At 39.1% G+C, this 26,816-nt stretch overlaps 1 protein-coding gene across 2 annotated transcripts in view; it reads left to right on the forward strand.

Moving 5' to 3' along the window:
• The window catches only part of Nyap2 (neuronal tyrosine-phosphorylated phosphoinositide-3-kinase adaptor 2), a 223,821-nt gene that overhangs the window by 170,616 nt on the left and 26,389 nt on the right, over positions 1-26,816 (forward strand). Inside the window, exon 5 of one of the 2 annotated variants that reach the window (XM_035441056.1) lies at positions 17,640-17,743. In XM_035441056.1, the coding sequence (XP_035296947.1) occupies positions 17,640-17,743 (104 nt within the window). Of the gene's footprint in view, positions 1-17,639; positions 17,774-26,816 lie in introns of those variants that run through there. The other variant, XM_035441057.1, reaches the window with a different exon arrangement.

Below are 26,816 nucleotides of genomic sequence, written 5' to 3' on the forward strand. Positions count from 1 at the left end.
ACATAAAAACAAATACAAAAACAAAAAACCCCACCCCTGCTTCTCTGTCCTCACCTTTCAGAGTTTATGGTCTTAGGGAGTCAGAGAGGGATAGGTACATGATGGGATGGGTCAGTGATGGGATAGGACATGGGTAGGGTGGGTCAACGATTAAATGGGTCAGTAGTAGGATGGCTCAGTAATGGGATGGGTCAGGGGTGAGATGGGTCAGGGATAGATTAGGTCAGTGATGGGATAGATCAGTGATGAGTTGGATCAGGAATAGGTTGATATGTGATGGGATTGATCAGTAATTGGATGGATCAGGGATGTGATGGTAGCTAAGGTATTCAGGGGAAAGACAGGCATATGAGTGAAAGGCTTCCTCTAAAGCTGACATAATTTTGCTCACACAGAAAGCATGACAATAAACATATATATCACCCTCACAGAGAACGTTATTTTATCTTTTTTTTTCAGTATGAAGCCCTTTAGTCTAAGCTATGTATTTCCACATTTGTTAGAAGCACAGAAATGAAAGCACACTTCTTAGTGAGAAGGAAAAGTCATTGCAAGTTCAGGAATCTCAGAACTCAGAGATAGGCATGTGGGTGACTTAGAGAGCCTGAAATCATGTCAAGAAGACAGAAGCACCCCAGGCTAATGAGGTACCAAAATTTCCAGATTCTGTTGTGATCATGTAAAACCTCCCATTTTTTCAATATTTCTATTTCTTTTTTATTCAAATTCTTCATTTTACATACTAACCCCAGTTCTCCTCCCTCCTCTTCTGCTCTTCCATTTCCTTTCATCCCTCCCCTCATGCACTCCTCCCTTCTGAAGGGGTAAGGCCTTCCTTCCAGGGTCAACAAAGCCTGGCATATGAAGTTAAATCAGGACAAAGCCCCTCCTCTCTGTATCAAAGCTGAGCAAGATATCCCACCAAAGAAAATGGGTTCCAAAAATGGGCTTCAGTTTGTGTACCCAGGGTAAGTTCTGGTCCCACTGCCGGTGCCCCCAAAACAGATCAAGCCTCACAACTGTCACCCATATTCAGAGAGCCTAGTTTGTTTGGTCCCATGCAGGTTCACCAGTCCAGAATCTGTGAGCTCCCACTAGCTGGGGGCAGCTCTCTGTGGTTTTTCCCATTATGATCTTGACCCCCCCCTCCTTGCTCATATGATCCCTCCTCCCTGTCTTCAACTGAACTCTGTGATCTCAACCCAGTGCTTGGCTGCGGATCGCTGCATCTGCTTCCTTTAGTTACTGGATGTAGGATCTATAATGACAATTAGGGTAGTCACTAATCTAATTATAGGGGAAGGACACTTCAGGCACCCTCTCCACTATTGCTAGGAGTCTTAGCAGGACTCATCCTTGTGGATTTCTGGGAATTTCCCTAGCATCTGGTTTTTCCATAACCTCCTAATGGCTCACTCTATCCAGATCTCTTTTATTTCTCCCTCCCCCTTTCTGTCCCTTCCCCAGCTTAACCATCTGGAGCTGAGACCTCATGTTCCCACACCCCCATCCCTTCCCTTGTACTCCCCTTCCCAGTTTACCCAGGAGATCTTAACTATTTCCCTTTCCTGGGGCCCTCCATGTGAGTCCCTCTTGGGGTCATTCTTTTTACCTAAAGCTCCCAATTTTTAAACATAGCATAGTTGTCAGAAAGCATCGAGTGAAATGATTCCCTCCCTCCAGCTTTGTAAAACCTGAGGCTTGTCTTTTCGAGTTTTCTGGTTGATGATATCAAGCCTGACTGCTGGAGTCATGGGTTCTGATCACATGGCACAAAAGAAACAGAAAAACGAATAGACACTTCAGCCTCTGAGTCTACATTCACCAGAAGCCCCCGTGATTTAAGAAAGCCATGATATGAAGACTAGGGATGAGACGTAGACCTAAATGTTCTGACAGGGAGAGAGAAAGAACTAGAAGAAATTGGCAGGTCTGGACTTGCATGAATAGTGAACACCAGCAGTCAAGTCTTTCACAGAATCCTGCCAAAGTATGAAGACTTCTGAATGGACAGGGAGAATAGATGGGGGCAATTCACCTCCAGTTTTCATTGAGGCTCACTTTATACATTATTGTTCCCCCAACATTTCAAACACAGAATTCTGCTAATCAATTGATCCTTTGTGCTGGATCACAGACCCTGCTGGGGTTAACAGAGTGAACTAGAAATAAGAGATACAATATCGTATATTTTCCTCTGAAGGACAGCTATGGTCATTTTAAAAGTCATTGTCAGGATGCATGTTCTACCGATACTTAAGATTCTACACCCTGTATCCAAAAGGAGTCCCGGTTTCAGAGAACTGAAACTAGAAAGATGATTAATTTCATTTAAAGAGAGAGAGTGTGTAGTAAGTTACGTTTGTATGATGGATTTTGTGTTAACTTTAAACATATACATACTTGAGACAATAGATGGTCACAGAATTTAGGATTTAAGTACTGATTCTGTTTTATATTGGTGATGAAAGTAGGCAGATGCCTTCATCTTCCTGAGATTTATTTATAAAAGGTGAATGATCATAATACGTAACAAAACCATTTGGAGAATTAAAGACAGTGACTGTAAAGGTGTTAAAACCTAGGGTCACAATCAAAATAATTTTAATAGTGATAACAGTAATAATAAATTAAACAATCAAACAAAAAGTAAACTAAAGGCAAGGTTTGATATGGTTGATTGAGGCAAATATGGAACACACTAAGCATAACTCCTGGAATGCCATGAATTTTAGATAAACACTGCAGTTTCCCATGTGGATCCTTAGACCTTATAGAGGTCTTCCTCCCAAATCCAAGAAAACCACCAATCTGGAATAGTGGAGGAAAGTTTTCTGTAAGAAGTTCAACGTGAGATGGGCCTTCCCTGACCAGAATTTTGACAAAAAAAAAAAAAAAAAAAAAAAACAGAAGGAGAGAAAAAAGACAAAAGGCAGCAAGAGAACAGCAGCTAACCAGGAGCAATATGCTGTCCTCTGGGAGACTGAGCGCTCCAGCAGCAGCCTTCTACAAACCAAAGCCAAGGCTCATAACGTGTCTGCAGCTGTCATCCTCATTCTGGTCACCTTCTTGGAAACTGGGGAAACTGCACAGATACTGGAGAGAGTTGTTTAAGGAGCCTTGAGATGTGGGAAGGAGATCTAGGACAACAGAATCCTGTTAGTCTGAGCAACAGAAAACAGATTCCAGAATAGAATCGCAATGAATCCAAGAGAATGAGCTTTGAACATGGAGTTTGCATCCATCAATTTGTAGAGAAGATGTTTTTTTCTGGAAAATGGTGATGTATTTGTTATCATTGGTGATACCAGAAGGATGATAAACTCTTCTGATTCACATCCTCATGCTACAACCCAGACAGACCTGATTCTCCTCTTTCTATACAAAAGAGAATCCCAAGTGCACAAGCATAGACAAGCAGCCCATATCTTAGAATCATGGGACTGAGGGCTGTGCCAGTACTTTTGACAATAACTTCAGCTTTCTATTTTCAGTGAAGAAAACCATGCTAGGTAACAACATTAATAAAATATTATGCCAATGGTAATGACTTGTAAGAGTTATGGAACTCTGCTGTCATTCAAAGCTAAGATAAAGGAAATTTCATTGTCTATGTCATTAAGGACTTTAAACATGCATGAGAATATGTGATTTGAAGCCTAAGTGAAGCTTCTGCTAGACTGATGGTATTTGAGTCCCTTTCAACTTTACATGAAAGCTCTGTGAACTTTCTCCCTAGGATTAAGACAGGATGTTTTCTTTGGAAAGAACAGCCCATAGATTCCCAAGATTTTCTTAGCTACATATGTACTCACTGGCTACAGGGGTCCAAAATTTTTTTTTTTTTTTTGTGTGTGTGTGTGTGTGTGTGTGTGTGTGTTTGTGTGTTTGTGTAAAGCACTAGACCATGTGTATAACCATTTTTTCATTCAAGTGAGTATGCATTAGTAAATGGAATTAAGAGACATGATCCCAAGCAAACCTCAGAGTTTGTTACAACATTATACACAGTTGTCAAAAGTAATGTTGCACCATCAATTTGGTTCAGGAGCTAAAAAAAATCTTGCACATGAATTTGATCCCCATGTCATAGAAGGTGGCAGGAAAGAATGGACACCCAGAATTGTTTTTAACCTCCATACTTATAGCATAGAAATGCACTCCTGCAATCATATATTACACACACACACACACACACACACACACACACACACACACACACACACACACACACACACACACACAGAGAGAGAGAGAGAGAGAGAGAGAGAGAGAGAGAGAAGCACATGCATTCACATACACAAACCCATGCTCATATACACACAAAATAATTTTTTAAAAAGTTAAGGAAAAAATCTTATTTTATTACACTACTGTTATCCATAGTGAAATGAACAGGTTTTAAAACTATGTTGACATATGAATGGATGGCATATAATAATAAATCATAAGAACTATGTATAAAACATAAAAATAAAACTATGTTGACAAGGAAATAAGCATAAGAAGATATTATATAAACACAATCATATATCCTCTTTGATGAATATCATACGTTTGTTCAGTCATTCACTGTCTTTGGGATCATATTTTTCAAAATAAGAAAACAATATTTGGTATTTACTCTGCATCATGTGGAATCTAGATGCCAGAGGATCACATGGCATATCCTCTTGTTAAGAGAAAGACAATTCCATGGGCTTCTGAAATCTGCGTTACTAAAATTGGAACAGCATAAGTAGTATCCAAATGACCACAAAAAAGTAATTTCCCGTGTCTTACTTTAAGAAGCTAATATTAACTGTTAAAATGTTATGTCATAATCCCCGTCCTTTCCCCCATTGCATCTCCATGCAATGCTAGGGCTACAGGAGTTGGTACCCAGCCCTGCATTCAGATCTTTGGAATCTGCATTCATAGCTTTTTACCAAGAGGCAAGGTCCATTCCTATTCTGTGAATCTATGTTGACCTTGTGTATCTTGTGACCATTGTAGTGGGATGGAAGATACTGGGCATGACTCTAGAACCTTAGTCTCCGGGAGCATGAGGATTTACACCTGATTTTCTCCAATCCTGCCAGCAGCATGTGAGCAACACTGTGCTAACATGCTAGAGGTGAAACCAACACAGAGAGAAGCAGAAGTTCCTGGTCTTTTGCCAGACAACCCATACACATAAGAAAATAAATCAGTGCATGTGCACACACAAACACACACACACACACACACACACACACACACACACGAACCATACAACACACACGCAAATGCACACACAGAAACCATACAAACCACAACACACACAAACTACAAACACAACACACATACAGGCACACAAATACACACACAAACCACAACATACACAAATCACAAAACAACACACACACAAATACACATACATAATACACACAGAGACACCATACATACTATATAAACCACAACACACACACAAGTGGCTGAATGAACAACTGAGTCAATTCAAAGCAAAAAAAAAAAAAAGAAAACCAAAAACTGTCCAGATGATTCTGACCTACAAACACAATGAAGGAGTGAGCCACAGAGTTGAGGGTATGAGCAGGGATAACTGATAAAGAAATCATGATTTCTTTGAATTTCCTGTCTTTCTTCTAGATGAAGTGTTTTAATTTTGCTATGACAGCATGGGAAAATAATGGCAAAATAGAACACACTTGCTAATTAACACCTTCGTAAAGAAAATGAAAATCTACACTTCCAAATTTTCTTTACCATCTTAATTGTCAAAGTGCGGTGTTTGACCACCCTGCGAGTTCATTACACTCACTTTTATTCTGCAACAAGAATAGCAAAGCTCGGGTAGATCTGGCTGTAATGTGGTCTTGGCTGTGGGTTGCACTCTAGCTTCCTGCCTGCCTCCGCTTCAGCCCCACACAGCTGTGAGCTTTGTATTTACAGCCCTCCAGGCTACCATTCTGTGCAGTGGGCTCATGCACCGGAAGCCACTTTCATCACAGGCTTCTCTTCCCAGTTCCCACACTTGGTTATTTTCTTGGGAAACATTTGCTGGTCCCTGCTGCTTGGTTTTTCACACTCTTGTCTCACTCTGGAGTTTAGCCTTTTGAATTCTAGTAGTAAACACATGGCCAGATTCTCATGTGGAGTCTTTGGAGAGTCATGGAAACTACATCCCCAGTGGTTCCACTATTTCTCTGTGGAAAACTGTGATTTTGGTCACCAGAATTTGTGTCAGCCAGAGAAATGGTATTATTTCTTCTTTCCTGATGCTATTCAGACAGCATTGGGAAATAATCAAAAAGGGAGAAAAGGGAGTGTGTAAAATATTTTAAGTGGTCAGAGTGTTTCTTAATAGACTTTGAATGGAAATAAGCAGGGTATAAAATGCAAAAGCTAATTACAAAATAATATAAGATAATTAGGCTCATGTCCCAAGACAAAAAGGCAAGCCACAGAAGAACTTGCAAAATGAATATTGGTGTCCTCATCTGAACTCTCCTCTGTAGCCTAAGAATGCAATTAGAGGCAGAGACAGAACCCAGTGTTAGACAGATTTTAGATTGACTTTGTGTGTATGGTTGTGTGTGATTTGTATGGTGTTATAGGTGATTTAGATGTATGAAGTTTGTGTGATTTATATGTGACTTGAGAGTGATTTGTGTGCGTGGTTGTGCCCATGTATGTGTGATTTGTTGTGGTCTGTACATACATGATTATGTGTATGTGTGTGATCCTGGATAACTGAGTGTATGTGACTTGTGTGTGATCATGTGTAATTGTACCTGATTTGTGTATGTGCTTGTATACATGTAATTGTCTTGTGATCAGGTATATGTATGATTATATGCACATGATTGAGTGTGTGTGTGTGTGTGTGTGTGTGTGTGTGTGTGTGTATGATTGTGCATGAATGGATTTATTGTGATTATTGATATGTATGTGTTTGCTTGCATGTAGAGGTGTATGGAATATACATATATATACATATATATGTATATATATGGTATGTGATTATGTTGATGTGTATGCATGTGCCTGTATGTCTGTGACCAGATTTACAGTGCATGAGTACAAGTATTTGGGAATTCCATCTGTAATGAAAGGTTGATATTATTTCTAGTTATCTGGGGAATGTAATGTACTATGGGGAAAAGAGCACAAGAAATTAACTGACCAGCCTAGAACAACAGAGTCAAAAGCTGCTTGGGAAGCTATTCTTGGCCACAGACTGTGGGCTGAAGGTATGTTTAAAGTGTTACTGTTTGACATTTCTTGGAGAAAAGTGAACAAATTTCTATTTACCTCAGATGACAGAATAAAGGAAAGAGCCCATCCACTAGATAATTAACTAATTAATTAATTAATCAGGATTACTACAGGATAGTGGAACAGATCCTGCAGTGTTAATGATCTCAAAATAGTTGCATCACAGAAAAAATACATTTAAACACAGGAGTGACCTCCTTAAAGCTGTATAGCTGGAGTCCTCTCTTCATTAACTGTCCACCTATTGTACACTTTAGCACCTCCTGATATGACATGAAGCTCAGATAAGATTACACACAGATGCAAGGGGGCAAAGAGTATGAGGAAGGAGTGTCTAGAATCTAGTGTCCCCGGTGGTCTTCTCCAACCTTCTTTCTATGCACTGTAGGTAGTTTCAGCTACTCTGATTAAGATTGATGGCAGTTTATTTTGGCTAGAGGATAGCATTTCACAAGTGTAATTCCATAGACCAGATTTGGGTTTTTGGGAACCATGCAGGTCATATCACTGTTGGTTCTGTAGAGGTACCAAGCCTTGGCTCAAGGCACTCTTAACAATGCTGAGCAAACAAGCAAAGACACAGAACAGAAGTCATGAGCTCTCCAGGTGATAGACAACCCATCGAGGGAGGCCTTCTGTGTACTGGGAAACACCCTCAGGAGACAGACTTTCAAGTTCAAATATGTAATGAAGCCACAGAGGAAAGAAGCCTGCTACACTATGCAGTCAATAATAAACCCCTTCCAAACTTCATCTCTCCTGCTCCTTCCTGCTCCTGTCTTGATGGGATCAGAGACTGCACATCCAGCACTGGGCCAGAGACATGAGGAAGGAAGAGGGCATTCTTGATGATGGGAACTTTCTCTAACAGTGAGGGAGATGTGTCTTCAAATGATGTTCAGATTCTTGATTAGTCCAGTCTTTTGGTCATTTAAGTTACAACTTTATTACTATATTTTTAGCTTTTATGAACCAAATGATTTTCTTTTAAAATAGTTTATTTTGTGTGTGTGTGTGTGTGTGTGTGTGTGTGTGTGTGTGTGTGTGTGTGTGAGAGAGAGAGAGAGAGAGAGAGAGAGAGAGAGAGAGAGAGAGAGAGAGAGAGAGAGAGAGAGAGATCTGGAATTACAGGTGGTTGTGAGCTGCCTGGTTTGGATTCTGAGGACCAAACTCAAGTCATCTGGCAGAGCAGCAAATACTCTTAACTACAGAGCCATTTCTACAGACCTAAACTGAATGATTTTCAGTTACCAAAGTCAAAAACAAAAACAAAATAAAACAACAAAAATCCACTTAGCTTTGGCCTATGACTTATGTAATAGAAAGACCTAGACAAATGAAACTCAATTTGTGCACCAAAAAGAATGGCATGGTTTTCTGTGCCACCTGGTTTTATACCAACTTGACACCAGCTAGAGTCATTTTGGAAAAGGGAACATCAATGGGAAAAAGGCTGGCTTGAGGGCAAGCTATGTGATGCATTTTCTTGATTAATAATTGATGTTGCATGGGCAACCTATTGTGCGTGGATGGGGCTATCCCTGGGCAGGTTGTCCTAGAGTTTATATGAAAGCAAGCTGTGCAAGCCATGAGGTGCAAGCAAGTAAGCTGCACTCCTCCATATCAGTATCTGCTTCCAGGTCAATACCTTTTGTATTTCTGTCCCGACTTTCCTCAGTGATGGACTATATTGTAGGACCATAAGGTGAAAGAAACCCTTTACTTCCCAAGTTGATTTTGCTTAGTGTTTTATCACAAAAATAGAAACTCTGATATTTTATGACTGTATATAAGGATTTTTATGTTCAAATAAACACTTAAATACACTAGTTTAAAGAAGATAGAATTCAAGAAAGTTATTTAAAGCCATTAAAAATGATATTTGACCCAAATTATAGAATTGAACCCGATTACCTCTGTAAATATTTTTGTGTTACATAATTTGATATCATGTGACATCTACTTCACAAGAGCCTACACATACATGGGCTGGTGTTAGTAAGTGATTTTTTTAACCAAACAATACTAAGGCTCAGGATTACAACAGTGTGTAATTTTCAGGATTCTTTGGTATTATATTCAAACCAATGAACAGACTTCAGTTTTTATAATTTCAATGTATGTCTTGCCCAATGACTTACAGAAATTAGAAAGGTTTTCCCTATTTCCACCAATAGCCATTCATTCATTCATTCATTCATTCATTCATTCATTCTTTCCTTTATATATTTTATTCAGTGCCATATTGTTAGGTATTGAGTATCTACTAGAAGTTAGTGGTGGTGATGGTGGGGTAATTAATGGCAGAGGTAAAAGTTCAATCACAACACTTCCTTTTGGGCACATTGTCTGACATTCTGATGATGTAGAGACCAAGTCCTCAAGGCTAATTAGGAGAAATTACATACAAGCAAGAGGACTAGGAAGGGCTATGACTTTAAGACTGGATGTCTCACCTGTACAGGAGCTAAAAGGAGAGCAGAGAGTCCATTTGAAAGCCTGCATTTGTGATTTGAGTCTTACCTTAAAAATGCCAGGAAGCCATTTATGGATTTTTAAACCCAGGGCTTATGTGATCAGTGGGAGCCACTAATTTATCATCCTCCTAAAGCAAAAGCAAGAGAATTATGGAGATAAATATCCTGTCCCAAATGGCATGCCTTATAAAAGCAAAGGAGAAATGTTTTCTTTGCACCTCAGTCTGTTTGCGCCTCAGTCTGTGCAATTTCTGTTTCTGTAACTAACTGGAAGGTATGTTGTGTTATTGTGTTGCCATATTATAATGTTAGTCCTTGAAAGCCTGAGCAACCAAATCACAAATGTGTGTTACTCATTCACAAAAACACAAAATAGGAAAGTGAGAAACACAGGGTCTGAGGTGAAAAGAAGGTGCTGTCTGACACCTAGGAGTTTGTTCTTGCTTTCTCAGGGGTTTGATGGCAGAAAGAGCATCATTGCCCTTGCCCCCAATAAAATAAAATAGGATACTCGTCTTTGCTTTTCCAGTAGTTTTCTAGAATTTTTCTTAAGCAATTTTATTCTTACTTTAAATTGAAGGCAAAAGTAAGGTGCTAATTAAAGTTACAGAGTTAGTCTGAAGTCAAGGATTGGGGTGACATTGACATGGCTGTGAGAGTACCTGCCCATGAAGCCACTTTGTTAAAGCTAGAGTCTTAACTTTCCAGATTTATAATATCAACCAAACTCGATTCCCATCAAAAACGTACACAGAACATGATGTTGTCCACTATAGAGATTCTCTGAACACTACAGAAAAAAAAAATAGATACAATCTGGTGATAATTTCATTTTCCAGCTAATCTCTAATTTTGTGCCTGGAGGAGAAGTAAGCAGCCATAGACAGTTAAGCTGATAGAGAAGGCAGCTTTATATCACTTCTCTCCGTAAAAGATTAAACCTGCCTGATCACTGGGATGGCAATGTGCTGGCTGAGTTTTGGTTATAACTCCAGCAACAGGGTATTTCACTGCCTGGCACATGACTCTTGCCCTGTCCTCTGGGGATACCACTTGGCTATATTTGGCAAGACCCCATGGGTCCACTGTACCAACACTACTCACAAAGAACACTCTTGCTGTTTCTTTGAAAATCCATAGAAACCATTACCATAACAGTAGGCTCAGTCTGACTTAAATTAGGCAAGGAAGTGCAATGTTTTCACTGCCATCTACTGTTCAAGACAGGAACTACAAACTCCAAATCATCTCTTCCCTCTCTTCCCTCCCTCCCTTTCACCTGCTGTGGGTGCTCTAGCTCTCTTGCCCTCTCATACTCTCCCCATCCTCTCCATCCTTTAATTTGAAATTCCACAGTGTATTTTAGCATTTTTTTTACTTTAAGAAATGGAGAAAAATTCAATTATATAAATATGAACTATAAAATAATTCATTTTATAGTCACCTTTAAAATGTGGTTTAAAGTCATTTGTTTGATGAATCCTTAATGAGTTCCATTCACAGACCAGTCATAATCATGACATGGTTGAACAAATGAAGGAAATCCAGCCATAGATAGAGAGGTAGTTAATGGGGGAAGAGTAATGGCCTTTTGACATAATCACATACACTTCTCTTCAGTGTCCTCCTGAAGCCCAATGAACAGTAATATCTTAAATATTAGTTACCATTTTTTCATATCAATAAACTTATCATACTTTTGTCAAGTTAAAATCCATCACTTTTTTCCTCGACCTGCAAAGTGCAAGTCTCAGTTACTGTGATTTATAACTTCATGTGCCTAGACAATTACCAGTTCACCAAGACTATCCTAAGTGCTGTTCTGCCATATGCTAAGGCAGTTCATTATAAAATCAATAAAAATCCATTAACACCTACCCTTATCTTACAAGAAAAGTCTCGAAATGTTGGGTGTTCTCAAGCTCATGGTGATAGATCCAAGTACCCCAAATTTGGTTTTGCCTGAATGCTCAAACTTACTGTTGTGAACAGATACTGTCACCTCTCATCTTTGAACTCATAGAATCTTTGCATTCATTCTTAAGAAAATATTTGTCCTTTTCCAAGCATGTGGGGTAGGCAACAGAGCAGCACAGGCACTCTTTGGTACCTCTGCTATGATGGCCTGAAGAAACAGCAGTTTGGGCATGTCAGTGCATCTGTCAAAACAGTGAATTAAGAGTCTTAATATTTTCATAGAAAAGGAGTTTGACCCCATTCTCTGATACCTAAAAGATATTACGCTTCCTGGAATTTCTGCTATAGAGTAAACAAGAATAGCTATTAAAGGAATCAGGTTGAATGAAGCTCCTGCAAAAGGACTTTGGTCAGCCACGTGTACCTTTGTTGCTGTCTGTAATAGAGACCAGAGCTACTGAAATAAAACATGCCATTTCCCTTTATATGCCTCTAATAGAGCATGAAATTTATAACTGCTCATACTTTCATGTTTGCTCATTATCCTACTACAAAATCCATTCGAATAAAAAGGAAATGTCATTAGTATTATGGGCAATTTTAATTTTAATTTTTCAGAAGAAAATAGTTTTAACATCAACAAATTAAGTCATATGAAAAATTTAAACTTCTTTCTTATATTTTATTAGTCTGTAAGAGAATATATGGTATTCTTTTACAAGGTAGAAATGTATTTTTTCCTAAAATTAAGGAGATGATGGAATGGAGTTGGCTTTTCATTAACTTACTATATTTTAAATTTTAAAGACAAAACGAAATTTCTACATACCTGGCAATGTATTCTCAATTATTATTCAATTAATCATATGCATTTGAGTTATGATTTGCCTTATATAATATTTAAAAGAACATTAAAGATCATATGTGTTCAACTGATAACATATCTTGTTTTGTAATGTATACTTAAGAATTTAAGATAAATAAACCATTTTTTAAGTTAAACCATATTTTGTATTAATGTGAAGAGATATAAGTGCCTAGGGTGTTTCAGAAAATATATATTACCCTGAAAGAGGCTGACATAGGAAAACATGTTTATGCCATATTCCGTCATGCCAGCCTGTAAGAAGCTACAGCATCTTGAACATCACCATACAGGGAACAGTGTGACTGATATTCTCTCCAGCATAGAATATGACAGACTAGGGATTTTGAACCCACGTATCACAAAAGGGAATGGAATGAATATTTCCACCACAATATGTACAATTCTCTTTCTCTTACATACAACAGCCCTTATAATTCTCCACATCCATTCACAGACCACAGGTGTCACACTGTGTGGCTACTTCACTATTCCTTGGAATTTAGGCTTTTATCAGGTCTCTGACACTGCTGACAATTACCATATAGTAGTAGAGTATTATTTGACCCTTCACAGAACACTGCTGCTAGCTGGTTCAGGACACTGGAAGTCATTCAAAACCAGACATCTCTCTTTTCCCATAAAAGGAAAATTCCTCGGAAACATGTAGAGAGATGCTATCTTCTTCCATGACAAATTTTCACATCTTGATGACTTTTTCTGTTTCTCCGTTGCCACAAAAATGGTGATAGCAATTTCATATTTGTCCTCCCTTCCCTTCAGTGCCATACCCATAACACTCAGGCCTGTCGCCTGCTCAGAGATCTACAAAAATATCTAAGAAGAAAAAAAGGCAGACTTGGAAGGTAGCTCAGTCATAAAATGGCTGTCACCTAAACATCAGGACTTGAGTTTGACTCCAGAACCCATATAAAATAAAAGCAAGTTAATTGCTGTTCACCTCTAATTCCAGAACTTGAGGGTGAAGGGAGGAGAACCCCTAAGGTTGCCTGGCCACCCAACCTGGACTAATGAGTGAACTCCAGGCAAGCTAGGGACTCAATAACAAAAAAAGTAGAATGCACATGAGGAACAAGTGAGGTTGTCCTTTGTGTTTCACATGCATGCCCATATGAGTGCATGAACCTACATATTCCTGTATACTCATATGTACATGGATGGATGGATGGATATTCTATCTCTCTTTCTTGCTTCCCCCCCACACACACTGCTGGTTAACAATAATGTAAAAATCAAGAACAGTGTGTCATGGGGGATAAGTTGTGAAATTTACAAACAAAAAGATGCCTTTATGCTTGAAAAGCTTTTCTGGACTAGATTGTCCAATCATTTAAGAGTTTTTTGGGTATGATGCTAAGTTGGTGGCATACATTTCAAAATCCCAAACTGAGGATGGCATTACCAGAGGCCACAAGCATATACAGCAGATGACAGTTAATATTCTACAGGTCAACCTGCCAGATGACTGACTTTCTGATGGGGAGCCCCACTAGGCAAGGACCATGGGGTTACTGGGTGTGAAAACTGGTTGTTTCAGTCTGTAATTTTTCTCATGTGCCACTACATTTCTTTCCTAAAAATGGCTATGGGTAATTTTCCCACTTACTGTGTGTTGATTTCATATATATTTTTTCATATATATATATTCATTCCATACACTGGGCACACATATATCTGTGAATGATCAGGAAGATGATCACTTCTTAAATTCTATAATTTTGATGGATAGAAATACCAGGATTTTTTCATAGCTCAGACTAACATAGGAAAATTACAATATTCTCAGTTACAAAGACAGCTTTTTACAACATTTAGCTAATTTGAGACTTAAGAGCAAATTCAAAATAGACTAATTGCCCCTGCAAAATATGTACAAGGGCAAGTTCACAGGTGTCTGTTGGACCAAAGTCTGACTGTTAACATTAAGACATAACTCTCTGCAGCAATTGAATTTCTGCACAGACTCCTGGCTTCAGTTTGTGATGCAGGACTCAAAGTCCAGCCAACTAACTGTTTATTGTTTATGTTCTGAATTTCAATGTCACTCTCTGTCTAGGAACCCTGACGACTTAGGGATATGTGCATGCTTTAATCACCATGCCTGGTCAATGTGACTTCCCTACCCTAAGAGAAACTGTGTGACTTATCATGTGTTATTAGAATGGGTCAGACCCTATATATGTAGCTTGTATTTGTCCAGAGTTTCACGGTTGGAGGAGGTGTGTGAATGTATGAGTGAGTGAGTAAGTAAATGATGTAGAAGAGAGATGTAGCAATGTGTGATGAAATGTAACAGAGTAGAGAGAAGAGATGTGTATAGAAGATAGATGTGTGGAGGAAAAAGATGTGGCTGTATATAAAGAGATTAACTATAGAGAGATTGTCAGGAAGAAGAGAGATTTTTTTTTCAACAGTTGGTAATAAAGAAAGTTACCTTAAGAACGTTAGGGAAGTTACTTTCAGGCCTTTCCTAAAGACCCTCAGAGACAGAATTTTTTTTTTTTTTTTAATTTCTGCTACTCTGAAGACATTCTTTTTACTACCCTGGGTGAATTCCTGGGAGCTGGCATTTCTGGCTGCAATGGTTTGTTTTTGTTTGTTTTTGTTTTTTGAAACACAAAACCTAATTTGATTCACTGAGTCTCTAACTGAGGGGAGAAGATGGGTTAAAACTGACCTGGAATCACCCTGTGATTCTGACCTGTACCCTCCCTCCCTTTCTCTCTCTGCCCTCTTTTCTTTTCTTCCTTTGTTGGTCTGTTTCTGAATCTCCCATGTTACTCTTGTTCTTTTCCTCATCATACCTAATTGCCACTGGAGATTCACAAGCAACAACCACTTCCCTTGTGGAGCATTATTGGTAGACTTTTCAAAGTAAGGCTCTTTTTCCTTGGTTAAAAAAGGAATGTGTCCTCTACCTCCCAATTAACTAACCTCTTGAGGGGATGGATGTTCTTGAAGCAGGACAGCCCTATCTTACATTTCTTCTCAGGCATGAATTCATCAGTTTTTTAGAGCACCCCACCTAAATGTTATACTCAAATTGTAAAGAAAGCTTAGGTACCTACTGTTTACGTGTAAGAGAGTCTTTTGCTTTGGAGGTCAGCTATCTGGACAATTTAATTTTGATGGCACAAACCTAGATAATCCTTAAGAGGGTCAATTACAACTAAAATTATTTCTAGATTTTTCAGGATGTTTTATATAATTCTTTTGTTCCTAAAAATGTCAATGGCAATATCAGTATTTGTAGCATCTGTCTTCTCTCACAATCACCACAGTGGTGAAATCCAAGCACATTTAACGTATAGGCCACCAATTGGAGCCAACATGATGGATAAAACTCACTCACAGCATTAAAAAGCAAGGTGTATTACTTCACATGTGTGTGTGTGTGTGTGTGTGTGTGTGTGTGTGTGTGTGTGTGTGTATGAGAGAGAGAGAGAGAATTGTGTATCTACCTGTATACATGCATACATAATAATTTAATAAATAATTTCAATCCAAACCTGCAGGTAGAGTCATATCTACTACATGATGTAAAATAGTAGCAAACATTTGCCTGTTGGGTGACCTGACTCCAGAGTTGGCCCATAGGGATTTTTTTCAATTGGTTTAAATTGCTATGTGCAATGAGTAACAGATGGTTTACATGCATAAGTGGGCTGAATAACCCTAGCATGATCTGGACTGACTTCCGGTGGCAAAGCCAGGCTTCCCTGTTAACAATGAAATCTGGCATTTGTTTGGATGGTGGTGATATTTACTCTACATATTGGAGATCCATGACTATATTTAGAAGATAATAATTAAGTCAGGGTTGGACTGAAAGACCTCAGTAGTGGAAATTATTCCTTAGTTATATTAGACAATATAAAAGGCCTTGGAGTATGTCAGACAGTTGCTTTTTATCAGGACTCTGATGGGGTCTTTATCTACTATTTCATGTGAAAAAAATTGATTCCCTAATTATTTCCCCAAGAATTTCTGCTTCTTGGAAAATGAGGTTAGATTGTAAGTGACAGTGACACTTTATCTATGTTCTTATTTAATTGATATAATACACAATATACTCACTCAAACAGACTCAATTCAAATCACACACACAAAGCTAAAGTTTTCTGACATGAGTTCTAGAGAGTCATAGCCCCTTAAATGAGAATTATTGCCTTAATGTGGAATGGATCAACACGCAAATGTTTGATGTCATGACTCAAATGCTTGACTGCTGTGTAGGGTCTGCATTCCTGGAGAGAGAATGAGAACATTTTAGGGCAAGAGAATGATTGTGGTCACTTTGATCAGTCAAGTTAATTTCATGTGATGGGTATAAAATGAATACCCGAAAGATTGCAAATGTTTTTAGAATTCTGATGTTTTCAAATTCAAATTAAATGGAGGACTGTGGTATTTCCCAGTGGGAAAGACAATTGCTGGCAAATGTAACTAATTCCTATAAATTATTTTCTGTCTTCCACTTACATACATGCCTTTCCGTGTGCGCGCGCGACACACACACACACACACACACACACACACACACACACACACACACACACACACGCCAGCTTGTAGAAAGAAAATGATGAGAAGTTGGAAAAAATGTTATATCAAAAGCATGATAAACATAGTTGTAAGAATAAGAAGTGAGGGGGGAGGGAGAGAGAGAATGGGGAGAAGGAAGGGAGTAAGAGAGGGAAATAAAGAAGAAAGAAGGAGTTACTTGGAGAGGTTAGATAAGACATTTTGGGGCCACGGAGTGCTAGGAACTAAAACTGAAAATGAACTAAAACAGGGTCACTTTCCTTCCTCCTGAATGGAGTGTTTTTCTTCCATGGAAACTAATTGTAGTAAATTGTGCAGGGAAACAAGGCCTGTGCTTGAAGCAATTCTGTCTCTACTCCCCAGGAACTCATCTGTGAATAAAGCGCCTTTGAGAACAAGTAGCTATGAAAGTGTTTGTTCCTGGGATAATTATTAGCCAACACCGGAATCATTTTGTACATGCCCACAGGCAGCAAAGCAGGAGTGGAGGCAGAGCTCCACACCACGAATTTGGATGTTGTTCAGCTAATGCTTTGTCTCTCTGTTGTTCACAGAACCTAAAGTAAGCTGCAAGCTAGGCCGCTCTGCATCTACATCAGGAGTTCCTCCTCCTTCAGTTACTCCTCTCAGACAAGCCAGTGACCTACAACAGAGCCAGGTACCATCATCGTTAGCCAATCGTGATTGACTTCCTGTGATGCAACATACCAAATGCCTCCCACCTGTCTGTCCTGTGTTGCTGTAGACAACGTTTGCGTTTGCGTTTGCGTTTGCTTTGGTTTCTCTCTGTGTGTATGTGGGTGGGGGAGGGAGGGGTTCAGCATCTGTGTTTTCATCCCCAAGAGAATGTCCTTCTTCTTTGTGACTGGTGAAACTTTCTTTGCTGTTTGTTACTGGCTCGTTTGTGTCTCTGGTTTCCATCATTCTGAATGATAAATGTAGTAAATGTGCACTATATGTATGGGCATAGTGACTGCTTTAAAAAATTCGTTCTCTTTTCCATGTGTTGTGTACTTTTATACTGTCTTCGAAAATTTATCAACATTTGATAAATTTATCTATTTTTTGTGTAAATTTCTTTTTAAATGTTTTGTCCACACTATTTGCACAGATGTTGTCAATGAATCTGTACATATATTTTAACTCTTATCCTACTATACTGTAATATTTGTGGTAATTTACTCAGATTTTTATTTAGCTTCAAGCATGACTGTAAGACAATGTCAATACTGATGTTCTTATAAATACTCATATATCTATTGACTACTTTGGATTGAATGTGGCAGCTAGTCTTTCTTCATTCTTTAGGCCATAGAGACAAATTAGCCAACCAAATAACTTAAATATTTACCAACAGCTGTAGACTAATAAGTCAACCTTTTAAATAAATGATATTTCTCTCTTAAACCAATAATATCAGAAATGTTCTCAGAAAGGGAATATAAGTGTCTATGCATGGCAAATGAGAGCTTCATTATTACTTGGAGAAGAGAGATAAGAAATAAAGGCATAAGCTAAAATACCATTTATTCCTTTATAATATAATATGTTGTTTTGATGTTAATCTGGGTGAATGGTTGTGAATGGGAGTTTAGAACAAGGATAATCACTATATACAAAATTCATTTTGTAACTCAACCAATAGTAAACCAATACCTTAACTGGTGAGGTTCAGTTATTTTTTCTGTGAGGCATCATGGGTATTAAGCAAGACCACACCATTTTGGAGTAATTGTTCTGCTTCCCAGCGCTTGTATTTGCGTTCATGGTACTCTGGCGAAATGCGACTTCATAAAAGCAATGATAGGATCTAAGAGACTGCCCAGCACTGATCATCAAGTTGCACATTCATCAAATACATTAAATGTCAGGACCTTTTAAAATCATAGATAAGCAAAATAATTGCATTTTATAATGAGAAACATTGTGCTTCTTAGCATTTTTATCTGACAAAGCTGTTCACAGTACTTAATTTATGAATATATTAATATCTACAAACACTTGTCTCTCCCAGGTGCATCTCAAGTATCATTTAGGATTTCTTGTGTCTTAATTTAAACCACTAAAGGCCTTTGTGAGTAAATGTAGCCATATTAACTACTTAAAGATTACAGGATACATGGGGAAGGGACACTTGCCTCTGAGTCACAATGACAGAAGGACCACTTTGCTACTGTCTCTCAAACATTGAAAACTCATGTGCAGATTAGTCCATCCCTCACACAGGAAATTCTCCATAGCCCAATTGTATGGTTATGTGTAGTTTATGGTTATTTTTCTGGTTGTGTGTTTATGATTATATAACTTGGAACCAGAAGAATGACCAAAAATAAATAGGTATTTCAGCAGCCAACACTGACCTCCTACTGAACACCAAGCTTCTCCACAGCAGAGAATCCTCTGGGCCATGCAGAGATTTAGCCAAAAGTATCTGTTATTCATGTTAGCATACCTCAAGGTCAGCCCAGCTTTTATTTCTAACTATAGAAAAGCCTAAATAGGGGACATGGAAAACAGCCACAAAGATCATTACACAAAGTCAGCTCATGTTGGGCAAGTATTTATCTGTACCAACTTCAAACTGAAAAAGAAATTCTATTAACAGAGAATGTCTTACAGAAATAATGCTTATTTCAATGCAATTTATTGAGGATAGGATCTAGCTCTGTGAAATATGGAGGAAATTAATGTTAGCAATAAGACTACTGGTCTTATTAAACTAACCTGTAGCCATGTATTATGATGATATTGCATTAGCATAATGCTAGTAGGAAAATCCCCATTATCTTGTATGTACTCTCAATAATTCTGTCTGATTGATTTAGAAAAACGTGAGGATTTAGTTTTCTGTAGCACTCTCTATTCTGTTTAATTACTGTCAGAGTTAAATAAAGGAAAGATTACCTTTAAATGGCAGCTGGATCTTGAAATGTTGGAATTATTTAATTTCTGCATCCCTGAAAGGAATTCAGATGGCAGGGATTCTGATTACACTTTATAAGTCACTGTGCCATGGGATATTTTTTAATTTAGATACTGTATGGTCATTAAATTTGAATGCTTTAAGTAAAAGATATTTAGAAGCCATTGTTTGAGTCCAGCACTCTTAAAATCTGTTACCAAGCTGAATAAAGCAAACAAACTCGTGTCTGTCCCCAATAGTCTGCCATCCATCACTCCCATGTATGGGACAGAGTGACAGGATTTAGAAAAAGAAGACTTCAACGAAATGGATGGCAATTAGGTCAAAGGATGCTAGAGTGTCTGCTACCTGGCCCTACAGTCCTCCATAACTGGATGTGTCCTTTATACCTTTATCATCAGAAATCAAAGCTGTCAATATAAGTAACAAGGAAAATGCATAAAGTAACTGAAGCATATTTTTTTTAACTGTGTGAATGGCACAGAAACTCTGGGAGGATCTGAGGTAATGTTTGCACAGTGACAGTCCTGTCTCATTCATTGTCATCTCTGTTTCTTGCACACAGGATTCACACAGACATGTGCAAAGCACTATCAGATGGGTGCTATGACTATCCCACATGGCAACTGGGAGTGCTAGTTTGAGGTGGCTGGCACAGCCTCTCCAGAGGTTTTTACTTGTATGTTTGGTTTTCTTTGCTTATGGAATCATAGAGCCTATGCTAGATCTGAAACACTCAGATGTGCCACACATTTTTTTCTGAGCCTTTTTTCTTATCTGTAAAGTATTAGAAGTATTCAATGATTAGTATCATTGTTGAGAATCAATGTGATTTCATATATATGTGTATGTATACACACACATACACACACACACACACACACACACACACACACACACACACACAAACACACACACAAAGCCGCCCTAGGTAGAAAATAACAGCTTGAAAATATTAATTATTTCTTTTCTTCCTTTGCAATATTTTTATCTCCCAATAATTTATTTTTCCAACTTACTGGAAAATTCTAAGAGGAGTACTTTCAACAAATGGTATTACAGAAAGGTGGACACTGATTGATTGCTTGCTTCTCCTCATTATTGCCAGCCATGTATAAAACTGTGAGAAATTAGGCACTCAGAATTTGCTAGATAGTAGTGACTTTTTCTTCTGGTCTTGTAGTTAAGTGTGGTTTGGATGCAAAGTATGTCAAAATTAACCATGGGTGTAATTTCAGCTCACCTGTCATCTAATATTATTTATCATCCCATTTGAATTAAATGATACCCAGATGCAATGGAACTACTACAGCTTTATGGATGCTATCATCCCTTGTGTTTAGGACAAAAGATGTGGAAACATTGGGACATATTTTTGCTAAGGTCAGAATTTGCCTTAAGATTTACCACCTAGGTGTTTTGAATACCATGTTCTCTTGAAAGATCATCATCCACATTGTAGAATATATGTTTAACAACTGAAATGAATGGTGCTTCAACAGGCCTGCCTGTTCATGCAGCTTGGAGCAAGTTAACAAATTAAGTGGATACATGGCTCCCCCTAGCAACTGAAGTGTATACTACAACCTGCATTTCAAAGGCTGTTTAAGTTGAAGACTTAACTGCCTTACTGTTAAATACGCATTTTGGGCAGAGGAGACTAAGGAGTCACATCCAATGACACTGAGTGCTATGCATCTTTATGAATTGATGACGCTTCGTGACATCATCCATTCATTCTAATCATCTTTATGCAACCTGTGTCTCAAAAGCAAAGGTTATCCTTCTTCCACAGAGGGAAATTAAAATGCAGAAAAGAATAAAAGCTTAATCCAACAAACAGAAGAATATCTTCCTAAGTTTTTTTCTGCCATCAAGGTATTTGAAAGGGGAACCTAAGAGTTCTTCCTAAAAAGAAATTCTTTCTATCTAGTGGGTAAGTTTACCTCTGACTTAGGTGACCAGAGGAGTATGAAGAAATTGTGTACATTAATACTAGCTCACAAGCTGTACTTTACTTTATTTCACTGGTTCTCAACCTTTCTCCTGCTGTGACTCTTTAATACTGCACTTCGTGTTGTGGTGACCCCCCCTCCAGCCATAAAATTATTCCATTGCTACTTCATAACTGTACTTTTGCTACACTTATGAATCATAATATAAATATCTGATATGTGACCCCCCCGCCAAGAGCTTTGACCCACTGGTTGAGAACCACTTCTTTAACTGAAGGATATATACAGCCACCAGCATGACTTTCTGAAGAAACACTAGAGATCTTCAGTTATCTCTGTCTATTCTGTGCTACAAAGGAATATTACTCCTCAGGTTGAAGCACCACTCTGGATGAAACAGATATCTAAAGCAACATTTCAGTTCTTCCTGCAACTGACACCGTTCTCAGAATTCTGCTTGCCATATCCATGTCATAAAATATCAGTGTTTTGTATGCTTATACCTATCAGGCGGATATAGTATTTCTATTAGTGGGGAAGCTGAAGCTAGAGTGTCTCTGTCAGTTCGACTTCTGAGACTACTCATAAGTTGCCAAGGTGCAAGCCCAAGTCATTCTATTAAAGTTATGCCTTATACAAGACCAGCCAAGTAGGGTCCTGCCTATGACTTAGAATCCCCGAAGTGAAATGAGGCTGTCAGTGTGACTCCATCTTTAGGATTAGACTCTCATCTCCCCTTGGTTCTCTACTCTTATGTCCTCCATTGAGAGAATTCAGAAGAGAGGGTGTAAAAGACAGAATTTGTTGCAGAAGAAAGGGATCTAAGTGTATGTTGTGTATGATGGCCAAAGTGACCATTGCTTCCATTTGTATTTTAGGCTGGTGTATTTAGTTACTCTTCTATTGCAGTGATAAAATATCATAAGCAAGGCAACTTATAGAAAGAAAAGCTTGTTTGGATTTGTGATTCTAGGGTGATAATTGTCCATTTTGGCAATGAAGGATGGCACCCAGTAGCCAGTTAGAGAGGAGTGCTGAGTGTTCACATATTGAACTGCAAGCAAGAAGAAGAGAGAATGAATGAGGAATGACACGATGTTGACTCCTCAAAGTCTGTTCCCAGAGTCACACTTCTGTCAGCAGGACCATGCCTACTAAGCCTTCCCAAACAGTGCCACCAACTGGGGAGCAACATTCAAACGCCTGAGACTCTGGGTGCTATCTCATTTAAAGCACCACAGCTGGCTTTAGACAGTCCCTACGGTCTCTAGAACATGCAGCTTTTCTTTTGAGTACTTCAATGCCTAAGTAGCTGGTAGACCCTTTTAAAATGACTCCTATGGGGGGGGGGTGATGTACTTGAAATCAGAAAGCCATTGGCTAGAGAACAAGCATGCATATGAAGTTTAGGCAGTTAACTGTTAGTAAACTTTCTAGGGGTTCAATTGTCATGTTTTCTTTCCAGGGTCAGAGATACGATTAAAATCCCATTCTGTTGAACAATAGTCGGAGTCCTATAGTTTTAGTCCTTTGTTTTACACGCTGCTCAGCTGCTCATTATAGGAATGACATCCACCCCTGTGATCTCTAAGCTTGCTGACACCTGAGCTACTTGACAGTTAGAAGAGAGTCAGGTATCATCTACTGTTTACAATATTCTCTTGTGGAGTGTAGACTAGTGTCAGAGAAACTTCCGACCATGTTGAAAGGATGCATAAGTGCTCATCCAAGTCGATGTGAGGATTCAGTGTGTGTGTGTGTGTGTGTGTGTGTGTGTGTGTGTGTGTGTGTGTGTGTGGTGGGGGTATGCATAAATGTGCATGTGCTGGTGTGAGCACACATAAGTGTACAAGCCTATGTATGTTAGTGTGCATGCCTCTGGAGATTGGGCCTTGAGAACCCCTAATACATTGCACATTCTGAAAACAATGTGCAACACCTCTCACATCAGCTGTAGCAGTGTGTGTGTGGAGATGTAGCCAACAACACACAACAGACACTAATGTATTCACTAAGGTTTACCTGACTTCTGGATTTCCACAGCAATCCCATAAACAGAGACTTTAAAGTGGAGAAATAACCATACTGTCAGTTCAAAGCATTTGTTTTTGTGCAGCAAAGGCTGCATTAGAGCTGGTTAATAATCCCTGGTTGTCAGCTATTTTGACAGGGATGGTATTTGGTATTTGAAATGCTGCATTTAATGGCTCTGTTCTGAGAAAACGAGGAAGTCATTTGAAGGACCAGAGAGTGTCAGGAGTAATCCTACCTGACACCATCAACTTTGCATATGAAAAGGAACGAACCAGGCTTTCCAGAGAAGCCCATGGAACAAAAGTTGCTTATTTTTGGAGTGCACTCTAGGTAGATTCCCAATCTATGCCATTTACCATGAGTAACCTAAATAATGAAACAAGGAGGAGTCCTTGGGGAGTTGAGACATTCACACTCTATCTCAGTGTTGCCAAGCCTGTGAAATTCCCAAGTGTTTTGATTTCTGAATTCTTAGAAAATAAGATAATGGATTTGAAAGCACATCTTAGACAAGAATGTTGGAAAGTCGCAATGTTCTTTCTCTGCCCTTCATTTGTTCATCATGTGGTGCCTTTGATCATTTTGTTTGAGTACAGAAATGCAGAGAACTGTCTCTTACTTCTTAGCACCAGCATCAAGAGAACAAGACACTCATTAGGCAGGAGATCAGGAGAGGGGCAAACCACACCCTCACTTTTGTGCTTTGCATTTCTTTCTCTTGAATTCAGATGTATTTTGGAAGACAGCTGTGCAGTCTTACAGCAGGACTCCAACCTCCAGCCCAGATTTATTTTTCATACCTATAAAAGAGTAATGGCATGTGATGCGTGTCCTTCCCTGTGTGATATTCTGTAGAGTTGCCCATTGCCTACAGTGCAGGAAGATACACTACTCAAAGGATTTCAAGATGCCCGTGAGTTGGTCCTGGTGTTGTTCAGCTAAGTTATCCACCACTGTTCATATCCACCCACTACTCCTTCTGCCCACTGTACACTCCCTATCAGGCAGTCTTGTGTGCTTTGTGGCACTTCGGGGGATTCCATAAAGGTTGCACAGCCCTCGCGTCTGGGAATCTCCTCCTAGTGGTGACACCAGGAACAGTTCAACCTCCGTTGGGAGTCAAATGCAATCTGCTGTCAAGGAAGCTTTTCTTACTATCCCAAGTGTGTCTTTCTTTTTCTTCTTTTCTTTATGATCATAAAAGACTTTGTAGTAAACATTGGCTGAAGGATCTTATTTTAGATCACGGGCCTGTCCCTTGAAGAGGCTTGTCACTCTAAGAGACCATATCCTGAAACCTCAAGAAAGTGTCTGTCTGTCTGTCTGTCTGTCTGTCTGTCTGTCTGTCTGTCTGTCTGCCTGTCTGTCTGTCTGTCTGTCTGTCAGTCAGTCTCCCCTCTTTCTCTTTGGAGTGGAGTTAGGAAACCATGCTGTACCGTGGCTCAACACTTTTCATTTGATGGCTCCTCCATGCTTTCTATCAGGTACTTTATGTTGAACTCAGTCATGTGATGCCTCCCCCCGCCCGGCCCCCCAAGGATATGAGTCAGGTGTTCTCTGTTATTTTGGATGGTTTCTCCTCTGTTCTTGTAACCACCCATATCCGTCATCCTGCCCATGATGGCTGTGGCTCATAGACTCTCACTTAAGTGATCCCTGTTAATGAAGCTCTCCTCCTGGCTTCAAAGAGAAGCGCCTTTCCCTTTCAGGTCCCACTTTGGTTGTCTGTGATCAAAATATACTCTTCCTTTTTTAATGTTTTCCTCCTTGAGGTCTGGCCATGGCTCTATAGTCTTGGAGCAGTCCCTCCATTTCTGAAGGGTAACTGTATGTTCCTTTCTCAACAAAGACCGTTACTACTGTTAACATATGTGACCTCTGTTCTATGTGTGCCCAAACAAGGAGCAGGGAAAGTTTTTGTTGAATTTCTTTACATCAGAGTTTTAAATTTATTTATGTCAGATATTTCTTAGGTGGGGAGACAAGACAGACAGGTACACACACACACACACACACACACACACACACACACACACACACAGAGAGAGAGAGAGAGAGAGAGAGAGAGAGAGAGAGAGAGACAGAGAGAGACAGAGAGAGACAGAGAGACAGAGACAGAGAGACAGACAGAGAGACAGAGACAGAAGAGACAGAGAGAGAGAGAGATCACACTTTTCTGCTATAGTAGCATTTTCATTTTCCCATAAAGAGATTTTTAAACTCCAGAGATACAGTAGCTATACATTTTTACATTAGATTGCAGGTTCCTTTAGAGTGGGAATATATACTTCAAATTAGGAAGTTCTAGTTGTCTTAGTATGCATTGAAGGAGTGATTCTTGATAAAGGTATAACAGATATGCCTGCAGCATGCTGTGGTAATGATTGGTAGACACATGGGGACTCTCGACAGCGTTCTCATCATTCTTACATATCTCTCCATCAGCTAGTAAATGGAGGAGTTCATTAGCTTGCTGAGGGTGACCAGGAAAAGTCACGGAGATAATAGAAACGCAATGCCCAATGAGACAGGTAACACAATGTTGTAACTCATAGAGGAAAGAAATCCCCATCAAACTCATTCCTGAACATGAAGTTTATTTGTAATCAGCTTTATCAGCTAAAGGATATCACTGGTGGCCCACCCCCTTTAATTGCTCTGTCATCACAGTCTTATAAGACTGGTACCATGTCCCATGAACACGTGCTTCTTCGGTGGTTCTGCATTAGTCCCACACTTGTAGAATTTTTAAGAATACCTCTGCAGCCAAATTGGAAGACAAAAACTTCAAACACAGTGACATTTCACAGAGACATCGT

Source organism: Cricetulus griseus, chromosome 2 (assembly GCF_003668045.3).
Source record: "Cricetulus griseus strain 17A/GY chromosome 2, alternate assembly CriGri-PICRH-1.0, whole genome shotgun sequence".
In the NCBI taxonomy this organism is placed as follows: domain Eukaryota; kingdom Metazoa; phylum Chordata; class Mammalia; order Rodentia; family Cricetidae; genus Cricetulus; species Cricetulus griseus.